This window comes from Babylonia areolata, chromosome 21 (assembly GCF_041734735.1).
Source record: "Babylonia areolata isolate BAREFJ2019XMU chromosome 21, ASM4173473v1, whole genome shotgun sequence".
In the NCBI taxonomy this organism is placed as follows: domain Eukaryota; kingdom Metazoa; phylum Mollusca; class Gastropoda; order Neogastropoda; family Buccinidae; genus Babylonia; species Babylonia areolata.
Window position 1 is genome coordinate 20,804,986 of NC_134896.1, and position 27,488 is coordinate 20,832,473.

Consider the following 27,488-nt stretch of genomic DNA (forward strand, 5'->3'; position numbering starts at 1 on the left):
ACCTTTGGTTGCCATTGCCTTTAAGACTGAAAGGCCTTTTTTGCATTTGAGAACAGTATTTTCCGTATGTTTTCTGAAGGTCAGCATCCTGTCGAAGTGTATTCCTAGGTAGCGTAGGCATTCAGTTTTCTCGATCTGAATCCCATCGAATGACACAGAAGGTGGTGCTTTGCTTGCGGTTCTGTTGTTCAGGGTGCACAGCAACGTTTGGGCTTTCGCTGGATTGATGGAAGATCCTGTGTCTTTGCACCATTGAGCAATATTGTTTAGTTGTTTCTGGACGGCTTTGGTTCTTTCCTGAGCATCTTTCGAAGTTTTGAAGACCAGGCCATCATCCGCAAGAGTAAGCACCCGAGCTATTCCATCGTTGTTTAAGTCTGCAAGGCCCTTCGTGTAGACATTGTAGAGGACAGGAGAGAGCGGAGACCCTTGTGGCAGTCCCATGGATAGTTTAGAAGGTGCAGACATCCAATCTCCGAGGCGTAGGACGACGGTTCTTTCCTGAAGCGCTGCTGCTATCCATTTTGTCAGTGTCAAACTTACTCCATACCTTAGTAGCAGCTCCACGAGGTGTGCAAACTGGACTTTATTGTAGGCATCTTCAAGGTCGATTGCTACTGCTAGTGTTTCTTCTTTCCTTTGAAATCCTTCATACACCTCATATGCAAAAGCAGCTGCATTTTCCCATGTGGACTTGCCTGTTCTGTAACCACCTTGATTTGAAGGGAGAATGTGCCTGTGTTCAAGATCCCTTGCAAGTTTCCTGGCTATCATGCGTTCCATGAGCTTTCCAGCGATGTTTTGCATGGTTAGGATCCGGTAGCCGCTTACCTGATGATGGTCCTTTCCTGGTTTTGGTATGGGTTTTAAGAAGCTGTGTGTCCAGTCCTCCGGCACATGTCCATTGTGGAAACTGTTTTGATATAGATTGAAAAGTTTGCTTCTGTTTTCTTCCGATAGTTCCTTGATGTCCGAGTAGCGAACTTTGGGCCAGGGGCAGATTCTTTCTTGCATTTAGCTATTGCTTCATTGTCAAGTCATCATCAGGTCCAGTTTGCATAAGGGTTTGGTTTAACTCCTCAACGTATTTCTTTTTCTCATGTAAGTTTCTTTGATCGCTCTGTTGTGTGAAACGTTTGAGCAGGGCGGATCCTTTTTCTTCGTTTGTCTTAAGCTTGGTTCCGTCAGTGTCTACTGCCATGTCTGGGGTTGTTGTTGTGCACGTTTTCCCTTCCATGCGACGATAAAATTGCCAGAACTCTGTCAATGTTGAGTCATAACTGAGTGCCTCGCAAAACTGTTTCCACTTGTCATTTTTGGCCTCTTGAGCAATGGTTTCAAACTGTTTAGTTTTTTTCTTTCATTTTTGTTTCAATATCTTTGTCCGGAGATGGTTTTGCTCTTTCTTTTTGCCAAAGTTTGACAACCGCATGTTTTTCTATCCAGGCTCTCTCTGTGTCGGTATTCCACCATGGGGGCTGAATAGTTTGCATCCTGTTCGGTGCCGCTCTTTTGTTTCTTCTGCGTCTTAATTTTTCGATGACGGTTGTCTCTTTGGTTTCATACTGAAATGGATCACGCGGTTTCATACAGCGTTTATCTGACAGTTTCTGTAGACTGAAAACTACCGGGAGGTGGTCACTGCCTTGGTGTGGAAGCGTCTCTGCATTCATTTCTGTTCTGAATTTTGGAGATGTTAGAGCGATGTCAATCACATAATCATTCAGGTGAATATACAGCAATGATTTTGATATATAAATTGGCCAGCCTGTTGGGCCGGCCATGGAGTAACTTTAAAAGCAGTGATGGAAAACAGCTGAGAGGGAGAAAGAGGGTAAGATGAGGTATGTGAGGCGTGGTGGCGTACTGATGTTTATGCATTAAAAACATGGGTCATTGTGTCAGTTGGTGCATTTTCATGTTTATATAGCGATAGTTGTGCAAGTGGTGTGTCACACATCACCTGTGTTTGTGTGCATGTGTGACAGGTGCAATAGCAGAGTGTTTAAAGTAATTGACTTTCAATCTGATGGTCCAGGTTCGAATCTCTGAAACGGCGCCTGGTAGGTAAAGGGTTGAGATTTTTTTTTTAGATCTCCCAGGCCAACATTAGTGCAGACCTGCTTGTGCCTGAACTCCCTTTGTGTGTACATGCAAGCACAAGATCAAATACGCAAAGGTCAAAAATCCTGTAATCCATGTCAGAGTTTGATGGGTTACAGAAACAAGACCATACCCTGCATGCACACCCCTGAAAACGGAGTATGGCTGCTCACATGGTAGGGTAAAAAAGATCACACATGTAAAAACCCACTCAAGTACATACAAGTGAATGCTGGAGTTGCAGCCCACAAACACAGAAGAAGTAGTGTGCATGTGTGTGTGTGTGTGATAATTACGTTATCAGTTTCTTCAGATTTCAAAGTAGTAATCGTAAGCTGGAAAAAGAAACAGGGAGAAACAAAGGCATACCACGAGAGGTACGTCTTTGTAAGGTTTGTAACATGTCTGTGATTGGGGATGAGTTTCATTTTATGGAATGTCCCATTTATGATCAGTTACGAAATAGATATAATATTATTACTAAAAAAATATTTGTCTCCAAAATTGGTTTTTAATTTTTGTGATATGCTCAGAGGAGGCAAAATTTCATTTTAGCTGTAAGTAAGATGATTAGATTTGCAAATGTTGCCTAGCTACACTTTTGGAGTTAAAAGACATTTGTGTTTTCTCAACTTTAATGTGACATTGTTGTGTATTTGGAAATGTTTGTTCTGGGCATGAAAAGAATATTTTTGCAGTAATCCTCCATACTGCAATAGGAGTGAAAGGATAATTAAAGCTTGAAACTTGAGTGTGCCTGTGTGTACCACCATATCCAGTCAGCTGGCTGAGAAAAAAAAAAGGAATGTCCAAGTCTGTCAAGCAAAGGACAACAAACTGTGGTCGCAGTACCTGCATGGTCATTGTTTACGTTTTACAGAGGTCTGTCAAAGAATGCAGAGTGATTTCGTAAGATTAACCTTTATCTTGCCTCAGTTTTTAAATGATGCAGAATCCTACTTTGTTTATACTGAACACTTGCATGTCACTCAGTGACAATATCAAGAAATACAAAAAGACTAAACAACATGCACATGCACATGTACTCACACACACACACACACACACACACACACACACACACACACACACACACAAAATGATTGCAAAAATATGATTTATTGCACCCATTCATAAGAAGGAAAAAAAAGACAAATTGGAAATATCACAACACAAAGAGCATTAACATGGCAAATCATTATCAAAACACAACAGTAAACATGATTCCTCTCCCCATCCCAGCTCACCAATTTGCTGACAATCCATTCACACATTAATTCATTTTCACCACAGCGACAGAAAAAGAGATAAGCAAATAATCAAGCTGTTGGGACTGAAACAATTACATGGCATACAACGCTGGTTTCTCCAAGTAAATGAGTTGCCAACAATCTTAGGAATCAAGGTCCAAAATTAATCTTGCTTGCCCTTAAGGCAGCCAAAATAGAAATAACACTAACCCTGTCTGATATTCTATACACTCCCACAGATGCAGGTTGCAAAAGGTACCAATGGAAGAACAGAAATCAGCTCTTGGAACAAATCTGTTAAGACCGTGGGCTAAAATTAAACAGCTGCTAAAAATATACCACCCCAGCACCCGCAAGATGCAGTGGATGTGAAAGTGACAATATCTTGGACTTCACTGCATTCTTGACAAACATTATCTTGAATCAAAATCAGTAACATAAAAAGAATGAAAGAAATGTAATTGGGAAAGAAATGCAAGTGAAAAAGACAAAAAGTTCAGAAACAGGACGATGAATTGTTGACAGGTCTATTGTAATGAGAAATGGTTGAAACAGTTACAAGTACAACAATGGTTGCAGCTGGCCAATATGTATAAATGAATAAACTTACACGTGTTACAAGTGACTAGTGTGCAGCACATGCCCACAAATACACACATGCATCCACACACTCAAGTGTGCACATACACATATATACATACATACACAAACATACAAACACATAGCATCAAATTTTTTTCCATTGAACAAAGACTAAAGACTCATGCTATTAATGTTCTTGTGGTTCAAGGATTACTGCATTTTTTCATGCCACAACAAACCTTACCCTTTTTGTTTCGCAGTAAACCTTCAACAGTTTGCAAATCAAAACAAATCTTTAAAGTATCTCTTACCTAACCCCCATCCCCACCCCCCACCTCCTTCTAAAGTCACAAAGTACTCTTCCACAGAGTCTTTATATGGAATGTTTATCACCAAAAGAAACAAAGAATGAAGTTTACCTTCTTTTTTTCCTGTCCTTTCTTTTTATATTATAATTTTTTAAGGGTGGGGGTATGTTTATACAGTTCATCAATCTTCAAAACAAAAAACAGATCGCCCTTTTTCTATATCATTACCTATATAATCCAAAGGTACAAGAATTATTCCCAATGCAAAACCAGAATGAAACAAATCTGTGTTTAATACAAAGTGCAACAGCATCTTTCTTAGGGCAATAAGGTGACAATGGAACAAAACCAGTGCAGATGAACAACTTTTCCGTCATGGAAAGAATTTCAAAAGATGCTGTTCCAAATGATAATAAAAAGTAACAAGTTTTCTGCAAAGAAGGAACAATGATAAAAAAAAAATCCCACTTCTGACTGAAGTAATTGCAATCGCTTCACGTGAACATGCACATACACACAATGAACAAGGGAAAGAGTGAAAGAGACAAAGCCACAGGATGCATCGTACAGCAAGAAAAACACAGGCACAAGTGAACACCTGCCGACAACTACAAAAACACACAAAGAATAATGCATGAATGAATGCAATTTTGTGCGTTTGCTATTTGTTCTTTGCTGTTGCTTTTTTACAATCTGATCACCAGTAAGTAAAACAGATGCTGGTGAAAAAAAATCAGGGTCGTGGCGGGGGATGGTGGGGGAATGGTGGTGAGAGGGAAAGTTGGGGATGAGGGAGTTGAAGTCCTTTAAAGGCAGCAAATGGGGCCATCTGAAACACCTTCCAAAGGAGAAAGCCATCTGTTGTGCTTGCTATGACTTGGGTTTCCTCCAAAGCTATATACTTACTTCTTTTTTTTATTCTCAAAGAATGCTGAACTCCAAAACAAGAGTGAAGGATACACTTTTTTCTTTTCTTAGATTATCAGTCCCAATGCAAATCTGTTCTCAGTGTCACAGTATACAATATTCATTTTGAACACACACACATTTTATGCTTGCACTAATACAGTTTTGTTTGAATTCATTCTGTGTGTAAATTTGTGTGTGTGTTTTCTCTAATCTGTGATACTGTGACAGCGATTACCACATAAAAAAAGAAGTCTTTATATCAAAACAACTGCTATTGTGTAATTATACTGTAAATCAAACTGTCTCTATTCACTGTCCTACACTCTTTCTTCTTTCTTATTCTCACAGCAGTTTAAAGGGAAAGAATTTGAACTGGCAGTAGCAGGAATGACCTTCATGCAATGATTATCTCTTGACCACCAAGGCTTCTCCAAGAGAATTCCAGATTTTGTAGTCGTTCGACTTGTATTCTCGACCTGTCATGACACAATCATCAATCCTACATTAATACAGCACTTTTCAACACCTCAAAGCGCTTATACATCGCTGGTATAAATACTCATGTATCAATGTACAGAATCCAACCCGACAAAAAGTAATCTTCCCCAGCACTCCTTTCCAGCACTCACTCCTAACAAAACTGACATCCCAGCTGTGACTCTGATCTTGAATCAAGATCACTCAGAAAACCCAGAGCTTTTAGAACTTACAACAGAGCATCTTAATGTCAGGTTTCAACACTGGCACACCCATCATGCCGCTCATTGCGAACCCCTATGCAATGCCACAGCTTGGCTCCTTCTTTCACAAGCCTACAGCCAACTTTCCACACAATGGTCGTCTGTCCCCCACAAATTTGTCATTTATCATGTCAAAGAGATAGCTTTTTCATTCACGTATTATTTGTTTTGTGAATCGTTTTGTGACTGAAGATAAACATGCTTACCCAAAGACACACACATTCATCAACACAGATTTTCATCTATTCAATGTAGGCAAAACACACACAAGTGTTTTTGTTTGTTTTTTCTTAATATTTTTTTTTATTCCACATGTTCACACACACACACACACACACACACACACACACACACACACCTGTAGTCAGTTTGAACTTGGCAGCAGGAGAGACCTGAACAGACCGTGAATCAATATGGCAACCAGTATGAGTGAATTCCGGCACCATAAAATACAGCTGAAACAGAAAACACGCAAACCATTACCAGGTGCTCAACTGAGCGCATCCGCTCCCTTCCATCTCCCTTCAAATTTGCTTCAGGTGGGCGAAGGCAATAACTACAAATAAAAAGTAGCTGAAACCAAAAATGCATATGCCATTGCTTGAGTCAGACTAAGTGACCCATTCACAGTTGCTTGGCTGGGCAATGTGTAAAAAAAAAGAGTTAAAATAATTAATTTGTAATAAAAGAACTAAAGAACTAAATAACCACAATGGGTGGATGATCTCAAAATAGCACTAAATCACTTATTAAATTTCTCCAGCCCTTTCCCACATAACAAACTATCAGAAAACTACAATTATTATGTATCACAATCAGGAAAGCTACTTCAAATAATGTGCAAATTCTTAAGGACAGACACACTCACACTTCCCACACATACACCCCCCCCCCCTCAGAACACATACCCATATCCTTAACAAGCCTGCATTCACAAACTGACTTCAAAGAAAAAAAATCTAAACATCTAGACAAGTAGACATATCCACACAGCCATACACTAACACTCACAAGCATGCACACACTAATGCAGATGCATGTACACACACACATTCACACACACACACACATACACACATGTGTGCATGGACACACACAGTATGCAGTATGTATGTATAGTATGATAGTAAGTTGTGTTTGACTACGACCATCAGAACAGCAGAGGAGGCAACTGCTGTCCCAACTATCTGGGCTAGAATTTGATTATTGTTGAGAGTGTCTTGCCCAACTTACATCCCCACTCTCTGAGCCAAGAGGGTTTCAGGACAGTTGGCGTTGGGATGGTTCCCAAAAGGCCAACTAGCCCCCAAGGCTGCAACACTAAGAACCAGTGCAATTTTGCCTCCTAGTTTCAGAGTCATAGTCCTTCACAAAAGACTAAGCTGTAAATGATTTCCCATTGCGACAGAGAAACCATTGATAATACAGCTCTCACTTTGCTGTTGGCCCAACTGTAAACTTATATCAATCTGTGATATATAGCTGAGCACTGGACCTATGGACACACATGCACGCGCGCACACACACAGACACACACACACACACACAGACACACAAATCCCACCAAGACCCACCTGGCAGTAGGAGTTGAGGTCGACACAGAACTGGTCTTCAGGTGAGGTGGGGCAGACACTTTTGGATTTGTCACCCAGATAGACAGTGGCTGTCATGCTCACTTCCAAGCTTTTGCTGGGGAATTTCTGCCCTGGAAAAGAAAAAATAATTCATCTCACTGTGAAGGGCACAACAGCCAAGTGGTTAAAATACTGCACATTGAAACCCCTAGGGTGCTGGAAGTGAATCCTTTTTTTTTTTTTTGCTGGCCCATCAACTGCACTGTTTCAGTGGCATTACTCCTACGCTGCTCATTTAGATTCCCCCATACACGACCACACCCAGGTTCGTCCGTCACAGTTCCAGTGTCGGCAGTCCACAGGGAACCATCGATATTAGGTCGCCAGGAGGCCACACACCTGAGGAGACCCTGCACTGCTGCTGAGTCACTTCGGTGGTGTTCAGTGGTGCCTGTTCTGATTTAACGTCCTTAGGACACCACCTACTAAGCCCCTTACTAACAACAATAATGGTTTAGTTGCAGAGCCAGACTGAGTGAGCGTCCCTCCCAGAGTGGAGACTGCCACCACACACCCCCATGAATCTGCCGACACTGAAGACATTGACAGGACTCCTGGGAGTGAATCCTGGTCTCAGCACCTGGTGGGTTAACGGTGGAGATTTTTCTGATCTCCAAGTTCAAAAGATGTGCAGTCAGACCTGCTAGAGTCTGAACCCCTTTTAGGCGCATGGTACACACATGCAGGAGATCAAATCCACACACTAAACATCCCATAGTCGACGTCAGCATTCAGCGGGTTATGGAAACAAGAACAAACCAAGCCTGCACAACCCTAAAAATGGAAAAATGGATTGCCTCCATGACAGGGTAAAAATGGTTGTACGTGTAAAAACCGACTCAAACATAGGAGTAAACTTGGGACATTTGCAGAACATGAATACAGAAGAAGAGGGAGAAGAAGAAGAAGAATTTCACTGTTAAAAGAAAACTTCCACTAACAGTGGTGAAGGGTAAATCAATACTCTTATTGCTATGGCCTTCTTCAGAATTCAAGACTGATTTTTTTTTAAATGGAGAAAATACTTTTGCTTTCAGTCAAAAAAGAATAACAAAGCAGTAACACCAAACAAGCAAAACAACAACAACAAAATAAACAAGAACCCTTCTGAAATGATGCAATCATTTGCTATATTGTTGGAAACTCCCCCGCCTCACCTCCTACTATCTCTCTCTATCCATCCCAACCCTTATCCACCCTGGAGAAGTTATACTACTACTACAACACTGTGCCAAGGAACATTATGCAACTACTTTAGATTTCCCAACTCTGGCCAAGTAGTATTTTGCACAGGTCAGGAATTTAAACCATGTAGCAGTCTGCACCAATGGGTCACGGTATAGCAAGTGTAATTCAATTCCTTTTTTTAGTTTTTTTAAACAAAGAGTAATCAGTCATCTAACTGTAAGTGCATAACTACCAGTCCTATGAAATGAGCACTCTTGGTCATCAACTGCATGTGCTTTATTTTTCTTTTATCTTTTTATTTTTAGTTGCTGTTCTTCTTCTGACCGTTCTTCCAGGTCATTTCAGTGGCATTACCCTCACAATACATTTCCCCAATCCCCCTCACACAGCCAATGTTCACCTATGTTCCAGACCACGATCCTCTTGTCTGGAGAGACAGTGACCACGCCTTGTGAAGGGGAGGAGTCCACATTCTGTACTGGAGGACTAGGACAAGGAAAAAAAACTGTTAGGATCACAGGAAATATGTGTGTAAATTCATTTTAAGGGGTAGTGAAAATCTGTATAAAAATCTGTATAAAGTCTGACACATACACACATTTGCATATGCACACACACACACACACACACACACACCACACACACACACACACACATAAACATACTCTAATACACTCGCACACACACACACACACATACACACCACACACACACACACAAGCATACTCACACACACACCACCACCTCCACGCACACTCTCCTGCACCCTGCAACACACACACACACACACACATATTTACAGGCAGATGCACAAACAAGCACATTCTTTTTTCAAACATTGTCATTACGACATGTACAGACACAAATGCACTCAAATTAGCATACACATTAACAACATACCCATTCAATAACGGTATCTGCAGTTCACAATAGTCAAAGGTATTTCGTATCTGGTCACTGAGTTTTAGCAGCACTGACACTTGCAGTCTATTATCTTCTGGCTAAAACAGAAAAACATAAAAAATAAACAACAAAATAAAGTGAGAACTTGTTAACGTACCTAATCTGTAAAAAGGAAGAAAGAGAGAGGGAGAAAGAAAAAGCGAAAACCCAAACTGCTGTTTTTATTTCCTCTTTTTTTTCCCCCTTTGCCACTAGTGTAGAGTTTAAAGTAACAATATCCTGGACCAATACAAACATACATGCATCCTTGCATATGTGCAAAAATACATGCATTCATCTACATTGTTGTCGCTTTTTTCTTCTCCCTCTTCTGTGTGTATGCAAGTGTGTTCATGTCTTTTTTTGTTCTAAAAATCTGAGTTTTCTTCCCCTCACTGGGAGTTATTTCATCCTGTCAACATTGAAGTTACGATAATTATATTCTCCATTCATTTTTCGTCAAGAATACATATACTTTTACACACTTTTAAGCATAATGTTAATTTTTGTGATTTTTTTTAGAGGTTGGTGATTCTTTTGCAAAAATCACAAATAGTTCCATCAAAATAAGATTTTTCTGCAGTATTTTGTCTGGTGCAATGCTTTTGTTGCTGTGGTTTCTTTAACATGCAATAAGTGCATGCTGCATATAACACCTTGGTTGGTTTATCATCTAAAAGATATAAATAAATAAAAAAGAACACACCTTGTAAAAAATTTTAAAAAAACCCACCTGGCATCCCAACCACCATTCTAGATGGAGAGTAAAAATGCAGGCTCTTGTAGGAATCAAATCTGTGGACATTCTCTTTCAATCTGGGTGCACTGCTACACAGTGTTTTTTCTTCTGATGAGATGAAACTGAACTCCCCAATGTCTCCTCTTTCTTTTTCGACAAAGTCCAAAATATTCGTACCAACTTAGACCAAACAACTTTCCAACCTGCTCATCCTGATCCTCAGTTCAACGGCACTCCTCTCCATTCCTTTAATGCATTGACTGAAATAAAAGTCCATGAAATCCTGAAAGAAATGACAATAAAATCCTGTGAGCTCGATCCTATACCAGCCTCGGTCTTTTCCCAGTGTGTCTCACAGCCCCTCCCCACAATCACCAATATTGTCAACTCATCCCTTCTCACTGGAACGTTCCCATCCACTTTCAAAACTGCAATCATCCGGCCTCTTCTGAAGAAACCCAACCTTGACGCAAACATTTTGAAAAACTATCGACCAGTTTCTGATCTTCCATTCCTGTCCAAACTCCTTGAAAAAGCTGTCCTCAAGCAGCTCAACAACCACCTTTGTTTCAACAATCTCATCCACCCATTTCAGTCTGCCTATCACGCTGACCACAGCACCGAAATCACTCTCCTCCACATCCTGAATAATCTACTGCTAGCGTCCGACTCGGGAAAAATTTCCCTTCTCACTCTTCTCGACTTGTCAGCCGCCTTTGACACGATAGACCATTCAATCCTTCTTTCCCGTCTTCATTTTACATTTGGTATCAACAGCACTGTTCTGGACTGGTTCAAATCTTATCTCACTGATCGATTCCAGTCTGTCATTGTTGATAATTTCCAATCTGAACCCATTAAAATCGAACATGGAGTCCCACAGGGATCTGTTTTAGGCCCAGTGCTCTTCACACCGTACACTGCTCCTCTCACTGAAATTATCAACCGCCATAATGTCAGTCATCGTTCTTATGCTGATGACACTCAACTCCAGAAGAGTGATACCCCTGAAAAATTGTCACCGCTCTTGCAAGGAACAGTCAACTGCTTCCTGGACATACAAAACTAGATGACTCTAAATAAGCTACAACCGATCGCGGACAAAACAGAAGCAATGATCACAGGAACTAAAGAAAAACTCTCTTCCATCATAACTGACACAATCAAACTTGGCAGTACATCCATCCCTCTTTCCAGTTCAGTCAGGAACCTCAGCGTTGTCCTTGACAACACATTGTCCATGCAAAAATTTATCAGTCAGACATGTCAATCTTGCTACTGTCAATTGCAGTGCATCAGTTCCATCCGGAAATATCTGTCCACTGACACAACATCTAGACTTGTCATTTTGTTCATTCTCTCCTGCCTTGACTAATGTAACTCTCTATTGGCTGGTTTGCCTGCTTCATCTATTGTCACTTCAGCACATACAAAACTCTGCCTCCCGACTCGTTCTCAGAAAGAAAAGACCTGAGCACATCACTCCTCTTTTGCAACATCTCCACTGGCTACCTGTCTCACACAGAATAAAGTACAAGATCAGCACTCTATGTTGCAAATGTATTCACAAATCTGCCTCTTCCTATCTGTGTGGTTGCCTTCACCTCTACACTCCACCTTGCTCTTTGCTATCGGCTTCGGATCCACTCTGTTTATGCATATCCAGATTCAAACACTCGACTGTTGGCTGCCGTTCTTTTTCTGTCTCTGGACCTTACAATTGGAATGAACTTCCTCTTTCTCTTCGTCAGGTCTCCGCACTCAGCTCTTTCAAGTCTGGTATTAAAACCCACCTCTTCCCAAAATAGCCTCCCTTCCCTGCCTCTTCCTTGTCTTCAGTTTTTCCAGTTTTAGAGTTATGCATGCGTGTGAATGACTGGTGCAAAAGCGCTTTGATTTGTCACTGCACAAGGTTCAGCGCTATATAAATATAATAATTATTATTATAATCAAGGTTAGTGCTCACACTGCACAATATATATTTGAAAACAAATAAACATGTTAAACACTGTGCGACATATTGTTTTAAGGAACAGTGCTTGGCACAATGGATATCTTTCCCAATATGTATATAATCTTAACAAATTCTTTTCTTGATCAGTAAGATGGTGAATATGTATACATGTATGTAAGCGTGTGTGTGTGTGTGCATGTGTATGAATGAGAATGAGTGCATATCTCTATGTGTATGTGAGCTTACAGGGTGTTTGGGTACAAGTGTATTATCATACACATTATGTGTGCATGTGTGGACGTGCATGCATGTGTGTGTGCATGTCTGGGCACAAATGTGTTGTGTAAACAAGCGCAGCATGAATCAGAACGGTGCAGCATTTCTCTCACGGCAGTGTTTATGCGCTGCTGTCGGATGCATGCTTCCATTTGTGGGCACATGTGTAAGTGAGTGTGTATACTTGCATGTATGTGTAAATGCAAATTTGGGTGTAAATCTTGTGATCAGACCTTCATGGTGAAGGACCCAAATATTGGCAGCTCTTGCAGTTGTCTGGCCGAGTAATGGCAGAGTGTGAAATTCTCTGTTGGGGGAGAGAAGCGAATTCTCCGAGGAGCGGGAGCTCCATGGCTGGCTTTGTTATCTGGAACATACACACACACACACACACAGGCACACACACACATACACACACACACACAACATGCATTTATGTAATTATTGACAGTATCCATACCAACCCCACCTCCGCACACACACATACACACACACATACACACACACACACACACACACACATACACACACACACACACACACACACACACACACACACACACACACACACATGCAAACAGAACAAAACAACAAAAAATAAACACATTTAAAAACACACAAATACACACATATGCAAAAACACAAACAGACACATGAATAAGTTCACAAATCACTCACTGTAAATACAGTAATTCTATTACTAGTTAAAATACAAGTAATTCTCTTACTGGTAAAAATACTCATACATTCATACATTACACTAATTAAACTGAAGCAATATGTATACTCAGAAGAATCACATGAATTCACTCAGTCACTGACAATACATTATATGCATGTGATAACAGTCATAATATAGAAGGACAGAGAAGACCAGAACAATCAAACATATAAGCAAACACATAATAATAATAATAGTAATAATAATAATAATAATCATGGTATTTAAATAGCGCTGAATCTTGTGCAGAGACAAATCGAAGCCCTTTCGCACCAGTCATTCTCACGCACGCATAAATCTAAAACTGGAGAAACTGAATACAAGGAAGAGGCAGGGAAGGGAGGCTATTTTGGGAAGAGGTGGGTTTTAAGGCCAGACTTGAAAGAGCTGAGTGTGGAGACTTGACGAAGCGAAAGAGGAAGTTCATTCCAATTGCAAGGTCCAGAGACAGAGAAAGAACGGCGGCCAACAGTCGAGAGTTTGAATGTGGGTATGCGTAGAGTGGATCCGAAGCTGATCGTAGTGAGCGAGATGGAGTGTAGAGGTGAAGGCAGCCACAGAGATAGGAAGGGGCTGATTTGTGAATACATTTGTAGCATAGAGTGCTGATCTTGTACTTTATTCAGTGTGAGACAGGGAGCCAGTGGAGATGTTGCAAAAGAGGAGTGATGTGCTCAGATCTTTTCTTTCTGAGGCGAGTTGGGCAGCAGAGTTTTGTATGCGCTGAAGGGACTGAATGGATGAAGCAGGCAAACCAGACAATAGAGAGTTACAGTAGTCAAGGCAAGAGAGAATGAGAGAAACAACAAGTAAACATGAGTGTGCGTCCATTTCATTCATAATCATGCATGTTCAGCTCATTGAACCCTATGCCCAAGCACTGCTCTGAGTGTCAAAATTCATTTTATTAAAACGGTTTCCATATTCCCACATATGCATTTTTATAAACTGTGAGCAGACGGGCGCAACAGCCAAATGGTTAAAGCGTTGAACTTTCAGTCTGAGGGTCTGAGGGTCCCAGGTTCGAATCTTGGTTGCGGCGTCTGGTGGGTAAAGGGTGGAGCTTTTCTGATCTCCCAGGTCAATATATGTGCAGACCTGTTAGTGCCTGAACCCCCTTCGTGTGTATACACAAGCACAAGATCAAATACGCAAGTTTAAGATCCTGTAATCCATGTCAGCATTCCATGGGTTGTGGAAACAATAACATACCCACCATGCACACTCCCAAAAAGAGAGTATGGCTGCCTACATGGCGGAGTAAAACCAGTCATGCATGTAAACGCCCACTCGTGTACATACGAGTGAACGTGGGAGTTGTAGCCCACAAACAAAGAAGAAGGAGAAGATAAACTGCAAGGGAAGGGAACTAACTGCTACAATTCGATTTCAGAATATTTTCTCATCTTTCAGCATCAACATGACAGGGTGCCTGCCGAGGCTATAAGTTCCCTAGGGTAAAATGGATTTTTTTTTTCAAATACTACATCTGCTTCACTCTTTGTCTTTTTTTTTTTTTTTCTAATGCTAGTGTACACTCAACAAACATTCTAATCTAACAAAACATTTCCAATATGAAATACCATGATCATGCTTCAAATCAACTGGAGTGCATTCAATTCACAAAGTTCATATGCAGCCAGAGTACGCTGTGTAAAATGCACACATCCCAGCAGTCTAAAAGACAGTTCAGTTCAGTTACTCAAGGAGGCGTCAATGTGTTTGGACATATCCAAATATACCACACCACATCTGCTTAGCAGATGCCTGACCAGCAGCGTAACCCAATGCAGGCCTTGAGGGAGGGGAAAAAAGCATAAACAAATAAACTGATACATCATTAAGTTAATGAATAAATGAGTAAACAAATGAATAAATATACAATTTTTTTTAAATTAGAAGTAAGCAGATAGATAATGAAATAAAATAAAATGCGAAAAAAACACACAACAATCTTTTAACCATCGTCCCACACCAACACCATGCACACTCACCAGGCAGAGGCATCCAGTCAGCACTCAGCACACACGGATGGACAGTCAGCTGATCCAGAGGAATGCTGAGGCTCTCAGGGGCGTGGCTGATGTTCAGAATGATGTCTGCTGACACACCCTCCAATTCTGCTCGACACAGCACCGACCCAAACACCTCCATGGCGTCTCCCATCTCTTCCTGGTCACACTGCAACATGAGATTCATGTGCTCAGCTTCAGGAAAGGACAAAACAAAAATGATGAACACAGATTTTTAATGTGGTGTCTCTAGTCATTTATGTGTTGTATTGGTTTTTCTTTAGAGTGAATATGTGTGTGTGTGTGTGTGTGTGTGTGTTTGTTGTGAAAGTGAGAGATAATGTCGGTGAGTGTGTGTCTGCATAAGTGGGTGTCTCTATGTGTTTATGTGTATGCATGTATGTGTGTATACACAAGTGTATGTGTGTGTGTGTGTGTGTGTGTGTGTGTGTGTGCGTGTGTGTGTGTGTGTGTGTGTTCCCTCCTACGTATGTCTGCATGTGCCAATGAGTAATTACATGCGTGCATGTGCAGGTGAGAATGTACCTGTAATTGCAAAACACCATGACAGACTCACCCACTGCTTTCTGGTTATTTCTAATGACTCTGTTTTTCAATCTCAGAGTACAGGTGTTTCTAATGACTCTGTTTTTCTTTTTCTATCTCAGAGTGTAGGTATTTCTAATGACTCTATTTTTCTATCTCAGAGTATAGGTATTTCTAATGACTCTGTTTTTCAATCTCAGAGCATAGGTATTTCTAATTACTCTGTTTTTTTTCTGTCTCAGAGTATAGGTACTTCTAATGACTCTGTTTTTTCTATCTCAGAGTACAGGTATTTCTAATGACTGTTTTTCTATCTCAGAGTGTAGGTATTTCTAATGACTCTGGTTTTTTTCTATCTCAGAGTGTAGGTATTTCTAATGACACTGTTTTTTCTATCTCAGTGTAGGTATTTCTAATGACTGTTTTTTCTATCTCAGAGTGTAGGTATTTCTAATTACTCTGTTATTTTCTGTCTCAGAGTACAGGTATTTCTAATGACTGTTTTTTTCTATCTCAGAGTACAGTTATTTCTAATGACTCTGATTCTCTATCTCAGAGTATAGGTATAAAACTGATGCCAGGCAAAGTCTATTCATCTCTCACCACTAATCATGTCACATTCGCTGAATAAGTATCCTGCTGAACACCAGCTGCAACATAAACGGACTTTACCAGACAGTACCCACCTGTGAAGCCCTTATGTACTCAGTGATGCCAAGGTGTATGCTGCACTTGCCACGGTGCAACGTTGGTTTCCATGCCGCTTGCTGCAAACATTGTGGGGGGCAGTTATTCCACCATCAACATGGGTCACTGTCACAAAGGACATCTGTAAGGCTGTAGGGTGAGCTTATCAACTCTGCTGCCAAAGAGTCTGTAGAGTTTTACTCATGCAACTGACTTGTAGATTTCTATATTGAGTGAACATCTAACACCAAACAGAACTGGCTCCAGCAAAAGACAAAAGAAGAACCCCCCTCCCCCTTCCACCCCCTGAGTTCAATCAACAAGCCCTGGCACACATTCAAACACATGCATGAATGTGTGCACATCCAAATAGCAGATGCTGGCATACACACACAAATGCACCATGCACACATGCACTCACTTGCGCGCTCACACGCACACACACATACATGCATGCATTCTCACACACACACACACACACACACACACACATTTCCATTTCTTATCATAACCCAGAGAAAAAAAGTTCTGGTAAAAAGCCACAGCTGGATTCTAATCCCGACTCACTTGCACACACAAGCCGACTTGGTCCATAAACAGGCAATGACGATCTTCTTCTTCTTCTTCCATTAATGCTCAGCGGTCATAACTTTGACCATTACTAGCATTTTATGCATGCTGACACGGGTTACAGGATCTTTAACGTGCGTATTTGATCTTCTGCGTGCATATACACATGAATGGGGGTTCAGGCACTAGCAGGTCTGTACATATGCTGACCTGGGAGATCAGAAAAATCTCCACCCTTTACCCACCAGGTGCCATTACTGTGATTCGACCCCGGGATCCTCAGATTGAAAATCCAATGCCTAAACCACTTGGCTATTGCTCACCTTGTCTGTTTTGTGAACAGTGACAGGTCTGTTGGTCAGCTTGGCCAGCACACTGTCTGCACAGGTGTCTCTCACACAGCCAAAGGGGGCCGCCTCGTTCAGAAAGGCTGGCAGCTCTGTCAGCCTTGTTGCAAACTGACAAACGTAAAAAAAGAAAAGAAAAAAAAATCAGAAAACAAAAACAAAACGGAAAAACAATAACAATAGTGAAAACAACAATAATGAGTAACAACAAATATTCTGCTACTCCTACTACTACTACTGATTAGTAACAACTGATATAATTAGTAATTATGATAATACTTAGAAACAATCATTATCCATGCAGGATAGAACTCGAACTCAAACTCAAATGTTGCACCCAGAGTGCCTTTCTTTTCACCCCTCCTATCACATGCTATGATACACAGAACACTATGTTTTCAGTGTGCCTTGCACCTTGTTTTCACCTGCTTCTTTGATAGTGCCACACTTTATCAGTTGTTACTGCGTGTGTTGAAGTATATGTCAACAATTTCACCCCTTTTTTTTTCTTTTTTTTTTTTTTAAACAAAGTGAACAATGATTAATGAGTGCAGCATAGTCTGTGTAGACATAGCACATTATAACCTTTTTATTTTATTTTATTTTATTTCATTTTTATTTTTTTCTTAAGACTGTCTTGTCACTTACAATGTTAATAAAGGATGAATCTTTTGTCCCTGAAAAAAAGGAAATGTGTAAATGGAAAAAGAAAAAAGAAAAAAAAGATTGATTCTAAGTTTTGTACACATAATTCTATGACTTGTACATCTTCCTTCCATACCATTGTAACAAGCCCAAAATCAGTAAATGAAAAGTTGTATATATTCCATCAATGCTATTGATTACTTTGTCATAGTTATGGAATGCTGCATATTGTTTTGATTATTTCCATGGTGTTTAGTTGATTGCGTAATTTATATACAAAATAAAACGGTGGTTGACCCAAAAAAGTCTGGGTAAAAAAAAAAAATAAAAAAAGAAGAAGAAAAACAATAAACAATCATTATCAGTAGAAGAAGTAGTACTAGTAGAAGCTATCATCGACAGGCGCAATAGCCGAGTGGTTAAAGCGTTGGACTGTCAATCTGAGGGTCTTGGGTTCGAATCACGGTGACGGCGCCTGGTGGGTAAAGGGTGGAGATTTTTACGATCTCCCAGGTCAACATATGTGCAGACCTGCTAGTGCCTGAACCCCCTTCGTGTGTATATGCAAGCAGAAGATCAAATACGCATGTTAAAGATCCTGTAATCCATGTCAGCATTCGGTGGGTTATGGAAACAAGAACATACCCAGCATGCACACCCCCGAAAATGGAGTGTGGCTGCCTTCATGGCGGGGTAAAAACGGTCATACATGTAAAAGCCCACTCGTGTGCATACGAGTGAACGCAGAAGAAGAAGAAGAAGAAGCTATCATCATCATCATCATTATTATTGTGACAAGAATGATGATGGCGATGAAGATGACAATAATAACAATAATAATAATAATAATGATGATGATGATGATGATTACTTAGTATCATAACTGCTTTCATTATTTTCATTATCTTTTATTATCATTATTTCATATTATATGATAATTCACAGCAATAACAACAATATCACTAATCAAAACATCAACAAACATAATGATGGTATTATTCTGTTAAGCAATAAATCATGTGTGCAAAACAAAGTGAAAAGAAAAAAGTGAGTCAAAGAAGAACAGCAATAGTACTGTCTCTACTATTTATACTAACATTAACCCCTAGGCTGCCTGCATGACGAGATAACTCGTCATGGCAAGCATGTATGCTTCGCTGCCTGCATGACGAGATAACTCGTCATCGAAATATTCTGACTTTTCCCTGGTTTGCATTCACTTCCTTGGCAAAAATAGTGGTAGCTTTAGCCTGGGGAATCTCTCTAGATTCTATTCATAGCTAGAAACCCCATCTACGTCATGAAGCAGTCCTTTATTTGAACGTTTTGGTTGGGTCACTGTCCAAGTGTTTGCCTGACTTCTCTCCTCGCTCGCTCAACAAAATGTCGGACTGACGCTGTGCTCAAGACATGCGATCGTGACGAACTAAATCAACCATGATTTCCTTCTTTAGCTGATGCTCAGAAAGAATTGAAGCGTAAATTCGAAGGAGAAGATAGAGATGAACATTTATAGGACGATCTGATAGAAAATAAAGGGAGTAATCAAGAGAGTGGCCAAGATGCGACTGTCAGTGAGTGATGCCGGCTGTACAGATGTTAGCAGACGACAGATGACCGAATTAGCAGCAGAGCGATATTCTTGGCACGCAGCCAACGCGGTCTGATGAGAACTGAATCAAGTGACCGTGTGAGAGGGGTGACGAGGAGGGGGGTGGAGACTGAGGGGGCGTGGCCTCACATCCATCTTATCACTTGGAGAAGTCACAATGTATTGTGTATCTATCTCTTAAAAATATATATATATATATATTGTGGTTGTTCTAGTATGATTTTGTGTTTGCAGATATCCATTTGTCCAGAAAATATGATGTTTTTGTGCAAATTACCTGACTAATGTTTGTAATGAACAAGTTGAAAATGTGACAAAAAACAAAACACTGATTTCAAAACAACAGCATGTCACTAAAAATATATAAAATGGGAAAACAGCATGTGTTTTGTATTCTTTATTCATTTACCTTTCAGAAAATATATACTTTTATGGGTCTTTCTCCAATAACAAAGAGCACAGAATTTTTGGAAAATTTATACCCTTTTTTTTGGGAAAAAACGCTGGCAAATAGATTTCACTTAAATCTTATTTTCCTGGCAGCGAAAGGGTTAATCATAATCAACATCACTGTCAAAGTTACTGTGTTCAGGAAGATGAAAATTCAGTTTTCAAAACATAATAACAGGACAAGAAAGTCAACTGTCTCTTTAACGTGTTCCACTGAAATATCCATCCAAAATACTAATTGTGAATCTGTCACTGCAAGCGTCAACAAGATGGTCTTGTGATTTTTTTCCTTTAGTCAAATTCCTTTTTCTACACAAACTGCAAAAACCAAACCAAACTAAATTATTCATCATTAAAAACTAAAACAAAGAAAAAAAACCCCCAAAAAACCAAAAAACAAAACAACACATTCACACACATGCACAAATGTGTACACATTCAAATACCAGATGCAGGCATGCACAGCCATTTTTACACACACACACACACACACACACAAACACATGCACATGCATGCACAAACACACAAATGCACGCACGCATGCACACACACGCACATGCACGCACGCACACACTCATCTAATATCACATACAGTGAAAAGACGTTAAACTAAAGAACGAACTCACACACACGCACACGCACCTATTTCAACTACTGAGTTCATAAATAAAATTTGCATTATATTTCATTACCTCTTGACTTGTGACACGAAGTGCCTCCGACAAACAGGACAGCAAAGCAAAACCCTGAGATATTGAAGGACTGGAACCAACATATTTTTTTTATGAGTATGCATGACACACAAAACTCCTGCAAATAAAAGGATCATTACAGAAAGATTCAATTTATCTCTTTTTTTTCTTCTTTTTTTTTTTTTTATAGATATTATCCAAAATCAAATGAAGAAATCATGCATATGTAAACACACAATACTGACCCTAAAGAGCATGTATGTATAAAGCAAACCAAACAAACAAATAAAAGAATCAAAAGGACTTTGTGCCAAAGAACTAAACATTTAAGCCCTGCAGTCTTGAAAAAATGCTCTTGATATAAATGCATTTATAAGCATTCTCTCCCTCTGTCTCTCACTCTTCACCTTTTCTGTCATTCAAAGAGTCACACACACACAGACACACACACAGACACACACACACACACACGGAGTTATATTACTTACATGTCTATGAGATTGTTGTCAGATGATGAATATCCAGATTCAGTCAATGGCAGACAGCACAGAAGCAAATCACCCTGAAAGTAACATGCTGCAGATTGTACATTTATCAATACCAAGTGACTGATCTGTGCAAAACTTACCATGGAAAAAAATGTACACACATAAGAATTAAATACTATAATACACACACACACACACACACACACACTAACACTTTCACATATACACACAATTACATATAGATGCACATGTGCATGCATGCACACACACACACACACACACACACACACACACACACAACACACACACATGCACACTCAACTCATACACAATAGTTTTCAGAAAAATTCACTGTGTTCACACACACACATACATCATACTTCTTTTTGAAATAAAACATCATCACAAATACCTGCTGAAGAATAACTAGAGGCCATATTTCTCCTTCATCTGTTCTGACTTTGAACACAGGCTTTTGCAACTGCTCACGGTAACTGTCCCTCTCTGCAAGAAACTGACACAGCAAATTGATACAAACTGTAATACTAATAGGTAATGTTGTTTGAAAATGTTCACAAATCATTCTGAATATGTAACAAACACATACCAAAGCAGCTAGATAGATAGATAGATATATGAGACATTGTTTAGAAATACAAACAAAAAAAATTATAAGTCATGAAACGTCTTTCAATTTTTCTGAAGAAAATATTACTTTTGTAATGACCTATGACTTTTGGCACAACAGAGTTTACACTGTTATATCAAACGCAGGAACTTCAGTCAGATTTTATGTACACATGGACTGTACAGAAGAGGTATTGTATTGTATTCTATTGTTTAATAATGCATTGCACTCCATTCCATTGTACATACCATATTGCATTTTGTTTTATTTGTATCAATTGTACTGCATTAGTCTGGTTTTGTACAAACACACACACACACAGACATACACAGACACAGACACAGACACACACACACACATTGACTGATACAATGATAGACAAACAGACAGACAGATTAAAAAAAAAAAGATAAGTAGATTAATAGAGAGATAGACAGACAGACAGACAGACAGATAGATAGATAGACAGATGAGATAGATAGGTTGTAAGATAGGTAAATAGACAGACAGACAGAGATAGACAGATATAAGACAGACAGGTAGACAGACAGACAGATATAAGAAAGATAAATAGATTAACAGAGAGACAGACAGGCAGACAGATAGATAGATAGATTGACAGATAGACAGATAGATATATGAGATAGATAGATTATAAGATAGGTACATACATAGATAGATATAAGACAGATTGGTAGACAGACAGACAGACAGACAGATGGACAAATCATATGATATGTACACACACAGATAAAAACGCAGATTCTTCTGTTCAATACAATAGAAACATATCCTGATGAACACATAACATATGCAAATCGATACAAAAGATTTAGTCATGTGCACACATTTATCTCCTTCTTATCCTGTGTTTGTGGGCTGCAAATCACACATTCACAATGATCAGCAAACAGGCTTCTGCATGAATGACCATTTCTGCCCAGCAATGTGGGTAGTCACATTCCTGTTTCTGGGGTGTGTTTGCTGGGTATACTTGTTTGTATTTCTGCAACCCACTGAATGCTCACTAAGATTACAGAATCTCTAAAATACTTTTTTTTTCTGAATGCATGACACTTGACTAAAATCACAATTTTGAACAAATATCATAATTCACAAAACCTTTTTTCCCCACTAACTTCATGCCTAAACTTATCAAAGTTGCTGACTGACAACAAATTGACTAAGAGGTATTTTTCTATTTGTGTCTTTCTGGGGTGAAGCTTTTTCAGTGTGTCTGAAGGAGAAATTTGTGTTGTTGAAATTTTACCACACTCCATTGTACTGTCCATTATAAAGCTTTACCTTTCTCTTCATAGTGTGTTTGCTTGTAGGTTGAATGTTATAATAATAATAATAACAACAGTGATATTTACACAGAACTAGATGATCTTGTTTGTCAAACAAAAAAGCAAATGAAAACATTGTACAAACTAATCATTCACACGTAAGTACAAGAAGACCAGGCAAGGATGATTTAAAGTAACAAAAACAAAAAATGGAAAGAACACACTAATCATTCAGATGGGTGCAACAGCTGAGTGGTTAAAGTGTCAGACTATCAATCTGAGGGTCCCCGATTCAAATCCGACTCACAGCACCGAGTGAGTAAAGGGTGGAGATGTGCGAACCTGCTTGTGCTTGAACCACCTTTGTTTGTACACCAATGCAGAAGATCAAATCTGCATGTTAAAGATCTCATAATCCATGTCAGCATTCGCTGGGTTTTGGAACCAAGGACATACCCAGCATGTATCCCCCTGAAAACGGAATATGTCTGCCCACATGATGGGGATAAAAACGGTAAAGGGTTACTCTTGCACTGTACAAGTGAATGTGGGAGTTGAAGCCCATGAACGAAGAAGAACTAATAATCTACACATATGTTCAAGAACAGCTTACAATAATGATTTCAAGTGAATAAAACAAAAAGGAGAGAAAGCTTAAAGCTATACAGACATGAACAATTACATGTAAGGAAAAAAGACATAATTTGGAAAAGTTTGAGTTTTAAGGGCTGACTTGAAGATGAATGTAGGCTTTTTCCCCAACAGAAGGAGAGAGCTTGTTCCAAATAGATGGGCTTGAGAGATAAAGGGTGGTGACCGGCAGACACTGTCTAAGTCTTGGGACGTGTAAATGAAGTTGTCTGACTGTTAACTGTAATGAATGAGATGGGCAGTAGTAGTGGTGACAGTCACACAGATATATGGAAGAGGAGTTTTGTGTGAATTTTCAGATGTTTCTGTTTCTGATTCTTAAACTGGTCCAAGGAAATTTCCAGGAGTAGAGGGCCCAGAGTGTCAATGAATCGATTGCGATTGCGGCTTAATTTTAGCGTGATCACCCAATCGAGCTATATAATTATGTGACCTGGTTGGAGACATAATTTGACAAAAAACAAGAACGCCAGAGAATCGACAGACAGAAAATACGAAAAAACTTAACTGTAAGAAGAGCACAGGAACAGGAGTCATGATGGCTGCCGGAAAAAGAGGGCGCTAGTCAGGGTGGCAAAGGGGAGGTTACCTACTTCCGGGAGGTTAACAGTCGTAGCTACTTTCGTCTTCTCCGCATAGGCGGATAGTAGTTTGCACAGGACAGGAATGTCAGACCCCTGCCGGAGTCTGCACTAGTGGGTCACGGTTAAGTATGTGTAATTAAAAGACAATTTATACAAACACAAACAGAATGCAATCACCTATTTTGTTTATCACTCAGGATAAAATTTATTGTACCTTTTTGCCAACAGGACCATATCCAATTTCTTGGATGATGAGACGAGCCATCTGTGGATCAGGCAAAACTTTCACATAGCCATTACTTGCTACCTGCTTTGCTCGCTTTTCCACTGTTGGGAATTTTCTGAAACATATTTCATTCATCAGCATGTGTGTGTGTGTGTGTGTGTGTGTGTGTGTGTGTGTGTGTGTGTGTGTGTGTGCGTGCGTGTGTGTGTGTGTGTGTGTGTGTGTGTGTGTGTGTGTGTGCACTGTTTCTTATGTGAAGTAGATTATTCTTTTAGCTTATATTGTTCAGTTTTCTTCAGTCAAATGACTTAAATTCTATCAAATCAAATTATATCTTTAACTAGTTTAAGTCAAAATCACTGAAATATCATTAACAAAAAACAAAACACAAAATCTAAAGCCGAATAATGTATACTGAAGTATTCATAATAGGAGACAATCAACAATAAATATGCTGATACCATTATGTTAAATATGACAATATCACTCAGAATAATAATATTCATCTGTGTAATGCTATCATGCCAAGCCATCAATTAAATATTTAACAGACAGTATTCTTGCATTTACAAGAATATGATTATTTCTTTTAAATGTTGATTTTCTTCCTCCTAAACTAATTACCTGGAGAAGAGCACCTTGACAGCCTTAGACTGTGTGCCAGGCAGCTGAAATATCCAGACATAGCGAACACTCATCGTGTCCTGTCTCAGCCCCTGAGACAATGCACACACAAAAAAATATCTGAACACAAACAAAAGAAAAAGCTATGTGCAACTAAAAAGTAAAACAGCCTTATCAAGTTCCATGCAATGTCTGAGAACTGAAGCTAAGTATTGTATATCAGCAAGTCTAAAATATTCTGTCCCAGAAAACACAAGTGAAGCTCTGTTGTCCAAATGCTATTCAGTTAAAAATGGTTTTAAAACAATCAAACAAGACTTGTAACTTCTAAAAGAACTGTGAAACTCAAAAAGAAGTTTCCCTTGACCTTAAAGTGTCTTGTCATTTTGTAGTCTTTTTATTTTATTTTATTTTATTTTATTTTTCAAAACAATCCAGTCCACACCAATAACTAACAGACACTCCATAGTCTAAATCAAATTTCTTTGGAACACTGTCAAATTGTTAGATCAACAAACCTAAAAATCAACATCCTCATCAACATCATTGATATTGTATGCATCTGTGTGTGAGGCATATAGTAACTTTATAATCATATCACAAAGTATCACAGCTGTGTTATTTTAGTTGAATCAGAAGAAAACACCTTTGTGGGAGCATGCTACACAAGTACAGAAACATCTTTTAAACCAGGCATTTACTCTGATTAAGAAATTCATTAAGTTCACCAAAATACAGATGACTCTGATGAGGCATGCTTTTCACAATTTATCATAACATTTATCATATTGCTCAGTATAAGACCCACATAGCCAACAGAATATTGACAAGATTGAGGCAGTCCAGAGGAGAGCAGCCCGGTTTGTGACCAACAGGTACCATAACACATCTGACGTGTCTGCCATCATTGACAGACTCCAGTGGCCCTCCCTCCAGCACCGCAGAAAGGTTGCTAGGCTAGCTATGCTGCGTAAAATCCTCAACAAAGAGGCAATTGTGAATAGAAGCAAGCTGGTGACTGCCCCTGCCAGACTGAGAAGAGGACACCTACAGCAGCTGAGCCGCATCCAGTGTAGGACCCAATACAGAGGATCCTCCTTTCTGCCTAGAACCATCACAGACTGGAATGCACTGCCTTAAACAGCAATGGCAGCCGACACCCTTGACACCTTCAAGTCAAAAGTGCCCCAAGAAAACTGAAAACCGCAAAAGTAGTAGTTAGATAGAGTAGGTAGGATTAGGCATCCCCCTCCCAAATGCCCCCCACTCTTTACAACATTTTGATTTTTTAACTTATTTTTGGGCCCAGCCCTCCCTTCTGGAGGACTGGGATCAGCTAGCCCCTGAGTGTTTTTTTTCTCATCTGTCTAGTTCTTTATCTTTTCTATACAACAGCATCTCTAGCTCCATGCAACCCTCTAGTCGCAGCAGAGTTATCAACATGACGATTGTGGCCGTCAACTGGATAATGATGATGATGATAACATTTATAGTTTATACAAGATAGCAAATATACTTTGACTCCATGGTCTTTATAGGTTGTACACACACACACACACACACATCTGTGTGTGTGTGGTGGGGGTGGGGGTGTAGGTGTGTGTTTGATGCTGACAGCTTTCCAACATGAACACATGATTGGGAATATTTTGTAGCACTTTGTTGTCAGCTAACATGAAGCAATTGTTCAAAATTGATCTAACTTTTTAACACTAAAAAAATACCAGAATATTGATTATTAGAAACAATTAAAAACAAGAGACCACTGGTGATTCGTGGTGAAGTAGTCTTACGATTGTTTCGGCTCAATCTTTTGCCACACCCACCTGACGTTCACAGTTTCAGATGTTGTGTACCACTGAATGTAACGTGCAAATGATTTTGAGATAATGTTGGATAAACTTTCATTTGCAGAGACAATCTGTCGATCAGAATTATTTAGATTATTCTTTTGCATGCATTCTATTCTTGTAGAAGTTCGAAGAACAACATTGAAACACAACAAGGGGAAATAACTCTAATGTACTTGTATTGTTTATTCCTCTCACATCTGAGAGGTATGTATTGAGTGCGTGTTTTAAAACAATTCA

General features: G+C 39.5%; 1 protein-coding gene across 1 annotated transcript; it reads right to left on the reverse strand.

Annotated features, from left to right (window-relative positions):
- Positions 1-4,911: 4,911 nt before the first annotated feature.
- Positions 4,912-27,403, reverse strand: LOC143296187 (AP-5 complex subunit mu-1-like). The gene is made up of 15 exons (XM_076607997.1): positions 27,225-27,403; positions 25,399-25,490; positions 24,763-24,889; positions 21,809-21,910; positions 21,397-21,470; positions 20,909-20,978; positions 17,485-17,619; positions 16,591-16,671; positions 15,341-15,527; positions 12,859-12,992; positions 9,615-9,715; positions 9,115-9,200; positions 7,467-7,597; positions 6,251-6,347; positions 4,912-5,628 (listed from the first exon to the last, which is right to left on the reverse strand). The coding sequence occupies exons 2-15, from the start codon at positions 25,470-25,472 to the stop codon at positions 5,558-5,560; spliced, it is 1,470 nt and encodes a 489-aa protein (XP_076464112.1). The 5' UTR covers positions 25,473-25,490; positions 27,225-27,403; the 3' UTR covers positions 4,912-5,557.
- Positions 27,404-27,488: the final 85 nt, after the last annotated feature.

What these genes read in the sequence shown, in the direction of transcription:
- LOC143296187 (XM_076607997.1), bottom strand. Translation starts at nt 25,472, where the DNA reads ATGAGTGTTCGCTATGTCTGGATATTTCAGCTGCCTGGCACACAGTCT. An exon ending in GACAACAATCTCATAGACAT is followed by an intron (nt 20,979 to 21,396) that starts GTAAGTAATATA and finishes TGTTGGTTCCAG; the next exon opens with TCCTTCAATATCTCAGGGTT. An exon ending in TTGGGTCCTTCACCATGAAG is followed by an intron (nt 9,716 to 12,858) that starts GTCTGATCACAA and finishes TTTCTGTTTTAG; the next exon opens with CCAGAAGATAATAGACTGCA.